The following is a 12,111-nucleotide window of genomic DNA, read 5'->3' on the forward strand; positions in this document are numbered from 1 at the left end:
ACCCAGCATGCATCACTGGGGCCAGGGGGCGGGGCCAATAGGGGGGGGGGGGGCGTCTGTCCTCTTCAGTCTTTCTGGAAGGAGAGGGGGGGGGCATTGGGGGGGGGGGGGGGTTAGTCTTTCATTGATGAAGAGCACAAAGACGACTCTCGTAAACACCAGCTTTTCAATGGAGCTCAGGGGGCGGGGCTGGAATGGTGTGGGGGGTGGGGGGGGGGGGCTGGAATGGTGTGGGGGGGGGGGGCGGGGCTGGAATGGGGGGCGGGGGGGGGTGTCCGAGTGAGGGAAACAGAAAGACAAAAAGAAAGTAAAAGTGGTGAACAGGAAGAAGATGATGCAAACTCTGAACGCTGTCGTCAACACACGGCAGCAAACAGCCGCTGGTCGCCATGGCAACCTGGACACACAACACACACTCGCCATCGCACTCACGTACATGTACACCATTTACTCATATTTACACATTTAGTCATATTTACAAATTTAGTCATATTTACACATTTACATACATATAGACTTGCACATTTATTTTCTATTATTTATATTTAAGTACAATAAGTATGTAGTGTATATATAAGTAGAGTAAGTATGTAGTGTGTATATATAAGTAGAGGAAGTATGTAGTATATATAAGTAGAGGAAGTATGTAGTGTATATATAAGTAGAGTAAGTATGTAGTGTATATATAAGTAGAGTAAGTATGTAGTGTGTATATATAAGTAGAGGAAGTAAGTGTATATATAAGTAGAGTAAGTATGTAGTGTGTATATATAAGTAGAGGAAGTAAGTGTATATATAAGTAGAGTAAGTATGTAGTGTGTATATATAAGTAGAGTAAGTATGTAGTGTGTATATATAAGTAGAGTAAGTATGTAGTGTATATATAAGTAGAGTAAGTATGTAGTGTGTATATATAAGTAGAGTAAGTATGTAGTGTGTATATATAAGTAGAGTAAGTATGTAGTGTGTATATATAAGTAGAGTAAGTATGTAGTGTGTATATATAAGTAGAGGAAGTATGTAGTATATATAAGTAGAGGAAGTATGTAGTGTATATATAAGTAGAGTAAGTATGTAGTGTGTATATATAAGTAGAGGAAGTAAGTGTATATATAAGTAGAGTAAGTATGTAGTGTGTATATATAAGTAGAGTAAGTATGTAGTGTGTATATATAAGTAGAGTAAGTATGTAGTGTATATATAAGTAGAGTAAGTATGTAGTGTGTATATATAAGTAGAGTAAGTATGTAGTGTGTATATATAAGTAGAGTAAGTATGTAGTGTGTATATATAAGTAGAGTAAGTATGTAGTGTGTATATATAAGTAGAGGAAGTATGTAGTATATATAAGTAGAGGAAGTATGTAGTGTATATATAAGTAGAGTAAGTATGTAGTGTGTATATATAAGTAGAGGAAGTAAGTGTATATATAAGTAGAGTAAGTATGTAGTGTGTATATATAAGTAGAGTAAGTATGTAGTGTGTATATATAAGTAGAGTAAGTATGTAGTGTATATATAAGTAGAGTAAGTATGTAGTGTGTATATATAAGTAGAGGAAGTATGTAGTATATATAAGTAGAGTAAGTATGTAGTGTGTATATATAAGTAGAGTAAGTATGTAGTGTGTATATATAAGTAGAGTAAGTATGTAGTGTGTATATACAAGTAGAGTAAGTATGTAGTGTGTATATATAAGTAGAGTAAGTGTATATATAAGTAAAGAGTAAGTGTATATATAAGTAGAGTAAGTGTATATATAAGTAAAGAGTAAGTGTATATATAAGTAGAGTAAGTATGTAGTGTGTATATATAAGTAGAGTAAGTATATAGTGTGTATATATAAGTAGAGTAAGTATGTAGTGTGTATATACAAGTAGAGTAAGTATGTAGTGTGTATATATAAGTAAAGAGTAAGTGTATATATAAGTAGAGTAAGTGTATATATAAGTAAAGAGTAAGTGTATATATAAGTAGAGTAAGTATGTAGTGTGTATATGTAAGTAGAGTAAGTGTATATATAAGTAAAGAGTAAGTGTATATATAAGTAGAGTAAGTGTATATGTAAGTAGAGTAAGTGTATATATAAGTAAAGAGTAAGTGTATATATAAGTAGAGTAAGTGTATATATAAGTAAAGAGTAAGTGTATATATAAGTAGAGTAAGTGTATATATAAGTAAAGAGTAAGTGTATATATAAGTAGAGTAAGTGTATATGTAAGTAGAGTAAGTGTATATATAAGTAAAGAGTAAGTGTATATATAAGTAGAGTAAGTGTATATATAAGTAAAGAGTAAGTGTATGTATAAGTAGAGTAAGTGTATATATAAGTAAAGAGTAAGTGTATATATAAGTAGAGTAAGTGTATATATAAGTAAAGAGTAAGTGTATATATAAGTAGAGTAAGTATGTAGTGTGTATATATAAGTAGAGTAAGTGTATATATAAGTAGAGTAAGTGTATATATAAGTAAAGAGTAAGTGTATATATAAGTAGAGTAAGTGTATATATAAGTAGAGTAAGTGTATATATAAGTAGAGTAAGTATGTAGTGTGTATATATAAGTAGAGTAAGTGTATATATAAGTAGAGTAAGTGTATATATAAGTAGAGTAAGTGTATATACAAGTAGAGTAAGTATGTAGTGTGTGTATATATAAGTAGAGTAAGTGTATATATAAGTAGAGTAAGTGTATATACAAGTAGAATAAGTGTATATACAAGTAGAGTAAGTGTATATATAAGTAGAGTAAGTGTATATATAAGTAGAGTAAGTGTATATACAAGTAGAGTAAGTGTATATACAAGTAGAGTAAGTGTATATATAAGTAGAGTAAGTGTATATATAAGTAGAGTAAGTGTATATATAAGTAGAGTAAGTGTATATACAAGTAGAGTAAGTATGTAGTGTGTGTATATATAAGTAAAGAGTAAGTGTATATATAAGTAAAGAGTAAGTGTATATATAAGTAAAGAGTAAGTGTATATATAAGTAGAGTAAGTGTATATATAAGTAAAGAGTAAGTGTATATATAAGTAAAGAGTAAGTGTATATATAAGTAGAGTAAGTGTATATATAAGTAGAGTAAGTATGTAGTGTGTGTATATACAAGTAGAGTAAGTATGTAGTGTGTATATACAAGTAGAGTAAGTGTATATACAAGTAGAGTAAGTGTATATACAAGTAGAGTAAGTGTATATATAAGTAAAGAGTAAGTGTATATATAAGTAAAGAGTAAGTGTATATATAAGTAAAGAGTAAAGCAAGGTCACACTGAGATTGAAGCTGCGTTGCCTTCACTGACATTATGGAAAACAGAGTACAAGTGGACTGCAACCTGCACATCAGCATGAGTGACTATGCTAATTGATATGCTAATGAGTATGCTAATGATTATGCTAACATGGCTAACAGTATCAAACATGATGACATAATCACACCACATTTGTTGTTTTACACAATTATACTACTTCATCATTATTCATTACATTTATTTATTTAATACAAATATTTAACAATAATTAATTATATTTCATGTCTATTTATTCAATGAGTAAGTATGACATATTGTCTATAATTTATTCAACATAATTATTTAACAATAAAAGTCTCTACATCAGGATAGTGAAAATACATAATACTGAATAATCATGAATCATATTTCAAAGTACATGTATTCTTCTTTCATCATATAGTTTTTACTTCTAATATATTACTTCAAACGCGGACACTTTTATTTTGAAAAACCAAGCTGATCAAAACATGAAGAGTTCATTTTTCACTGAGCTGTCAATCAAATGGTGCTGATAGTGTAGCATAAGCTGCATGCACAAACCTTCTAGTGTCATTCATTATTCTTATCAATCATTGTGATTAAGTATTCTTATTCATTATTGTGATGAATGATTGTTATGAATGATTGTTATGAATGATTGTGATTAAGTATTGTTATTAATTATTGTGATTAAGTATTGTTATTAAGTATTGTTATTAAGTATTCTTATGAATGATTGTGATTAAGTATTGTTATTAATGATTGTGATTAAGTATTGTTATTAAGTATTGTGATTAAGTATTGTTATTAAGTATTGTTATTAAGTATTGTTATTAAGTATTCTTATGAATGATTGTTATGAATGATTGTGATTAAGTATTGTTATGAATGATTGTGATGAATGATTGTGATGAATGATTGTTATGAATGATTGTGATTAAGTATTGTTATTAATTATTGTGATTAAGTATTGTTATTAAGTATTGTTATTAAGTATTCTTATGAATGATTGTGATTAAGTATTGTTATTAATGATTGTGATTAAGTATTGTTATTAAGTATTGTGATTAAGTATTGTTATTAAGTATTGTGATTAAGTATTGTTATTAAGTATTGTTATTAAGTATTGTTATTAAGTATTCTTATGAATGATTGTTATGAATGATTGTGATTAAGTATTGTTATGAATGATTGTGATTAAGTATTGTTATGAATGATTGTGATTAAGTATTGTTATTAAGTATTGTTATTAAGTATTGTTATTAAGTATTCTTATGAATGATTGTGATTAAGTATTGTTATTAAGTATTCTTATGAATGATTGAGATGAATGATTGTGATTAAGTATTGTTATTAAGTATTCTTATGAATGATTGTTATGAATGATTGTGATTAAGTATTGTGATTAAGTATTGTTATGAATGATTGTTATTGTGTTTATTGAGAGTTGAGAAATGTGTGATTAAAAAGTGGAGCGCCACTTCCTGCGGCGTCGCCTGAATACGTGCACATTCCAAAGAGGTCATGTGACAGGCGTGGAGGGAAAATGGCGAGCTCATGTGACTTCCTGCGGCGCCATGTCATTCATCAGGAGAGGGCGGCTCTTACAGCGTCGTTGCCATGGACAACGCTGGGGGGGCGGGAGTTTATAATGATAATGGGACACGCCCCTTTTCAACAGTCAATCACAGACACTATTTAACACAATTAAATTTATCATAAAAATATCAATTATTGATTAGAAGATAAGTGATCATTTATTAAACTGCCTATGAATTTATAAAAATGACTAAACATGTTATTAATTATGATCTATTCTTTATTTGTTTGTATTATTGTTAAGAATGATATTATCAACTATTATTATTATGGTATTAGAACATTTAAATGTATTATAATCAATTCATATTTGATACATGATTTTTATACGATTAGTTTCGTATTTTGTAATAAAAATAATAAATGCAAATATTATTTCCAATATAAAAAGCGATCATGTACATTCTGAACAAAACAAAAAAAGGATTTATTTCACCAAAATATCAGTGAGTTATGTAAAGATCAATCAGAGACACAACTTAATACAATTTAATTCTTCATAAAAATATAAATTATAAATTAAAAAAAGGTATTTATAAAAACAATATCAAACATTTGTATTTATGATCTATTCTTTATTTCTCATTTGTATGAAATTATTTTATAAATGACATTATTATGAATTATTATTATTATAATAAATAATGTTATCATATTATAATACTTTTATTACATTTATATTTCATACATGATTTTTCGTATTTGCTAATGCAAATAATAAATGCAAATAATATTTCCAATATAAAAAGCTGCCACATACAATAAAAAACAGAAACAATTTACTTTACAAAATATCAATTAGTTATGTAATCAATCAGAGACATCATTTAATACAATTAAATTCATCCTAAAAAATATAAATCAATAATTAAAAATATGTGATCATTTAATATATATTCTTTATTTCATATTCTTATTAAATTATTTTTTATAAATTATATTATTAAAATAATAATTATAATAACAAATTATGCTATTAAATTAGAATAATTGTATTACATTTATATTTGATACATTCATTTTTAGATATTATTTTTGTATTTTGTAATGCAAACATTAAATGCAAATATTATGTCCAAAATAAAAAGCTAGCATACAACTATTTACTTTGTTATGTGAGGATCAATCAGAAAATTTAATACAATTCAATTCATCATAAAAGTATAATTGATTAATTAAGAAATGTTTGATCATTTATTAAACTGCCCATTAAGTTATAACAAATATATCACATGTTATATTTATAATGTATTCTTTATTTCATATTTTGATTAAATTAGTATTAATAATTATATTATCATGAATTATTCCGATTATAATAATTGTATTAAATTAATATTTGCTACATTTATTTTTATACGATTTTCTGGTATTTTGTCACGTTGATATTTCATGCAAATATTCTTCCCCATAGCAGCGAGCGCTAATAATGCTAATAATGCTAATAATGCTAATAATGCTATTAATGCTAATAATGCACCAAGAACCATCTTGATGGACTTTGTGGGCGGGGCTGTAGGATTGAGGAGGCGGGCCTTGAGTCTGATATGATCCATCCATCCATCCATTTTCTACCGCTTATCCCCCGCGACCTCAGGGTCGCTGGAGCCTATCTCAGCTGCACATGGGCGGAAGGCGGGGCACACCCTGGACAAGTCACCACCTCATCACAGATAGACAACATTCACACACTAGGGACCATTTAGTGGTGCCAATCAACCTATCCCCCTTTGCAGGTGGGAGGGGCCTATCCCCAGGTGCATGTCTTTGCAGGTGGGAGGGGCCTATCCCCAGGTGCATGTCTTTGCAGGTGGGAGGGGCCTATCCCCAGGTGCATGTCTTTGCAGGTGGGAGGAAGCCGGAGTAGAAGCCACACATGCAAACTCCTGGAGCGCAGGATGGAACCCAGGACCTCGGTATTGTGAGGCAGACGCACTAACCCCTGTGCCACCGTGCTGGCCGTCTGCTATGACGTCATGACTGATTTCCTCGCTTGGAAAGTATTTCTTCTGCTCTTTGTGGTCCGCCTCCAACATTTTCCCTGCTCCAAGTGATTGAAGGTGGTGTGGAGGAGGCCCCTGGCCCCCCATGGAGGAGGGACATTCATCACTGTCACACTTCTCCATCACGCCTCACACTCTTCTGTCGCCACGGCGACCAAAACAAAACAAGCACTGCCATTGAAGCTGAAGAGGCCAACGTGACGTCAGACTTTATTGACATTCCTCTTCACACGCCCTTTCTCAAGCACTTAGCACTTAGCATGTAGCATGTAGCATTTAACGTTTGGCACAGGGGTCCCCAAACTGCGGTCCCAAGTTTTAAAAAAAATGGTATGGTATTTTTTATTTATTTTTTGGTCATAAAAAAATACAATCATGTCTGCTTACGGACTGTATCCCTGCAGACTGTATTGATATATATTGTACAGCCCTTACCTTTGGGCTGGTACCGAGGGCGACTGTGTTGACCAGTTTGACGCGTGAAAATTATAGAATGTCCAGTACTGTAGAACTGTGTTTGGATATGACAATCCCTTTATTCCAGCTATATAAATTAAATCAAATGTAAGTTATACAACATAAAGTATGCTAACCTTGAATGGCACATTGTTACAGCATTGTCACGGCAAGACACGACACGTCACGTCACAAACACGACCACGAACACGACCACGACCACGGTCACGACCACGACCACGACCACGACCACGACCACGACCACGACCACGAACACGACCACGACCACGACCACGACCACGACCACTACCACGGTCGAAAACTGTTTGTCCTCCAATCGCCCTCCCATGCTCACACCTGAACCCAATTTAAAGGAGGCTACCATAGTAACCGCACCATAGCAACAGTCACCTCCCTGTCAACCCTTCCTGGTTCCTAACAGGAAGTGGGCGGAGCAATCTGCCGCAAAGGAAATTAAACATGCTGAACCCAACAATCAATTAGAGAAAATAAAAATAAAAACAATATAAACAAATAAAGAATTTTGGCTCCAACATATATTGATAATATTAATAGCTGCATCCCTTGCAGACTGTATTGATTATATATTGTTAATATTAATAACTGTATCCCTTGCAGACTGTATTGATATATATTGTTAATATTAATAACTGTATCCCTTGCAGACTGTATTGATATATATTGTTAATATTAATAACTGTATCCCTTGCAGACTGTATTGATATATATTGATATATAATGTAGGAAGCAGAATATTAATAACAGAAAGAAACAACACTTTTGTGTGAATGAGTGTGAATGGGGTGGCTTGGTGCACTAATTGTAAGTGTATCTTGTGTTTTTATGTTGATTCAATAAAAATAAAAAATTAAATAAAATGTATTTATTTTTCATTTCTTGTGCGGCCCGGTACCTATCAATCCACGGACCCGTACCGGGCCGTGGCCCGGTGGTTGGGGACCACTGTTCTATAGGACATGTTCTCCTCTTTCTTGGCACACAAAGACACACTAGACAACACACACACACACACACACACACACACACACACACACATACACACACACACACACACACATACACACACACACACACACACACACACAAAAGCCATTCAACGATGAACATAAAAATGATGATTGTTTATAAATGATAAATGATAAATGGGTTATACTTGTATAGCGCTTTTCTACCTTCAAGGTACTCAAAGCGCTTTGACACTATTTCCACATTTACCCATTCACACACACATTCACACACACATTCACACACACATTCACACACACATTCACACACACATTCACACGCACATTCACACACACATTCACACACTGATGGCGGAAGCTGCCATGCAAGGCACTAACCAGCAGCCATCAGAGGCAAAGGGTGAAGTGTCTTGCCCAAGGACACAACGGACGTGACTAGGAAGGTAGAAGGTGGGTTTATCATTTCATTAAGAGAATATCACCAGTATCAACTACACAATGTTTAAAAATGATGATTGTTTATTATATCATTAGGATGATATCACCAGTATCAACTACACACTGTTAAAAATGATGATTGGTTATTATTTCATTAGGAGGATATCACCAGTATCAACTACAGACTATTTAAAATGATGATTGTTTATTATTTCATTAGGATGATATCACCAGTATCAACTACAGACTATTTAAAATGATGATTGTTTATTATTTCATTAGGATGATATCACCAGTATCAACTACAGACTATTTAAAATGATGATTGTTTATTATTTCATTAGGATGATATCACCAGTATCAACTACACAATGTTTAAAATGATGATTGTTTATTATTTCATTAGGATATCACCAGTAACAACTACAGACTATTTAAATGATGCTTGTTTATTATTTCATTAGGATGATATCACCAGTATCAACTGCAGACTATTTATAATGATGATTGTTTATTATTTCATTAGGATGATATCACCAGTATCAACTACAGACTATTTAAAATGATGATTGTTTATTATTTCATTAGGATGATATCACCAGTATCAACTACAGACTATTTAAAATGATGATTGTTTATTATTTCATTAGGATGATATCACCAGTATCAACTACAGACTATTTAAAATGATGATTGTTTATTATTTCATTAGGATGATATCACCAGTATCAACTACAGACTATTTAAAATGATGATTGTTTATTATTTCATTAGGATGATATCACCAGTATCAACTGCAGACTATTTATAATGATGATTGTTTATTATTTCATTAGGATGATATCACCAGTATCAACTACAGACTATTTAAAATGATGATTGTTTATTATTTCATTAGGATGATATCACCAGTATCAACTACAGACTATTTAAAATGATGATTGTTTATTATTTCATTAGGATGATATCACCAGTATCAACTGCAGACTATTTATAATGATGATTGTTTATTATTTCATTAGGATGATATCACCAGTATCAACTACAGACTATTTAAAATGATGATTGTTTATTATTTCATTAGGATGATATCACCAGTATCAACTACAGACTATTTAAAATGATGATTGTTTATTATTTCATTAGGATGATATCACCAGTATCAACTACAGACTATTTAAAATGATGATTGTTTATTATTTCATTAGGATGATATCACCAGTATCAACTACAGACTATTTAAAATGATGATTGTTTATTATTTCATTAGGATGATATCACCAGTATCAACTACACAATGTTTAAAATGATGATTGTTTATTATTTCATTAGGATATCACCAGTATCAACTACAGACTATTTAAATGATGCTTGTTTATTATTTCATTAGGATGATATCACCAGTATCAACTGCAGACTATTTATAATGATGATTGTTTATTATTTCATTAGGATGATATCACCAGTATCAACTACAGACTATTTAAAATGATGATTGTTTATTATTTCATTAGGATGATATCACCAGTATCAACTACAGACTATTTAAAATGATGATTGTTTATTATTTCATTAGGATGATATCACCAGTATCAACTACAGACTATTTAAAATGATGATTGTTTATTATTTCATTAGGATGATATCACCAGTATCAACTACAGACTATTTAAAATGATGATTGTTTATTATTTCCTTAGGATGAAATCACCAGTATCAACTACACACTGTTTAAAATGATTGTTTATTATTTCATTAGGATGATATCACCAGTATCAACTACACACTGTTAAAAATTTAAAATGATTGTTTATTATTTCATTAGGATGATATCACCAGTATCAACTACACACTGTTTAAAATGATTGTTTATTATTTCATTAGGATGATATCACCAGTATCAACTACACACTGTTAAAAATGATAATTGTTTATTATTTCATTAGGATGATATCACCAGTATCAACTACACACTGTTTAAAATGATTGTTTATTATTTCATTAGGATGATATCACCAGTATCAACTACACACTGTTAAAAATGATGATTGTTTATTATATCATTAGGATGATATCACCAGTATCAACTACACACTGTTAAAAATGATGATTGTTTATTATTTCATTAGGATGATATCACCAGTATCAACTACACACTGTTTACAATGATTGTTTATTATTTCATTAGGATGATATCACCAGTATCAACTACACACTGTTAAAAATGATGATTGTTTATTATTTCATTAGGATGATATCACCAGTATCAACTACGGACTATTTAAAATGATGATTGTTTATTATTTCATTAGGATGATATCACCAGTATCAACTACACACTGTTAAAAATGATGATTGTTTATTATTTTATTAGGATGATATCACCAGTATCAACTACAGACTATTTAAAATGATGATTGTTTATTATTTCATTAGGATGATATCACCAGTATCAACTACACACTGTTAAAAATGATGATTGGTTATTATTTCATTAGGATGAAATCACCAGTATCAACTACACACTGTTTAAAATGATTGTTTATTATTTCATTAGGATGATATCACCAGTATCAACTACACACTGTTAAAAATGATGATTGTTTATTATTTCATTAGGATGATATCACCAGTATCAACTACACACTGTTAAAAATGATGATTGTTTATTATATCATTAGGATGATATCACCAGTATCAACTACACACTGTTAAAAATGATGATTGGTTATTATTTCATTAGGAGGATATCACCAGTATCAACTTTTTACATGTCAAAAATGAGGATTGTTTATCATTTCATTAGGATATCACCAGTATCAATGATATACATGTTAAAAATGAGGATTCTTTATTTCATTAGCACGATATCACCAGTATCAAAGACATGCATGTACAAAATGATGATTGTGTTTTATTTCACTAAGATGATATCACTAGTATCAACTTTATACATGTTTAAAATGATAATTGTTTATTATATCATTACAATGATATCACCTGTATCAATGACATACATGTTTAAAATGATGATTGTTTATTATTTCATTAGGATGATATCACCAGTATCAATTACACAGTTAAAAGGACGATTGTTCATCATTCCATTAGGATGATATCACCAGTATCAATGACATGCATGTTAAAAAGGAGGATTGTTTATTATTGCATTAACACAATATCACCAGTATCAATGATATACATGTATAAATGATTGTGTGTTATTTCACTAAGATGATAGTGAAGTGAATTATATTTATATAGCGCTTTTCTCTAGTGAAAGCCAATATGTAAGTTCCATGTAAAGCAGTGTGGGTGGCTCAAGTGTCTTGCCC

At 30.9% G+C, this 12,111-nt stretch overlaps 1 protein-coding gene across 2 annotated transcripts in view; it reads right to left on the minus strand.

Annotated features, from left to right (window-relative positions):
* The window catches only part of LOC133663143 (semaphorin-5B-like), a 126,127-nt gene that overhangs the window by 108,662 nt on the left and 5,354 nt on the right, over positions 1 to 12,111 (minus strand). For both annotated transcript variants that reach the window (XM_062067390.1, XM_062067389.1), the window contains exon 2: positions 3 to 74. In XM_062067390.1, coding sequence (XP_061923374.1) covers positions 3 to 9 — 7 coding nt within the window. In that variant the 5' untranslated portion in view covers positions 10 to 74. The remainder of the gene's footprint in view (positions 1 to 2; positions 75 to 12,111) is intronic.

This window comes from Entelurus aequoreus, linkage group LG13, assembly GCF_033978785.1.
Source record: "Entelurus aequoreus isolate RoL-2023_Sb linkage group LG13, RoL_Eaeq_v1.1, whole genome shotgun sequence".
NCBI lineage: Eukaryota > Metazoa > Chordata > Actinopteri > Syngnathiformes > Syngnathidae > Entelurus > Entelurus aequoreus.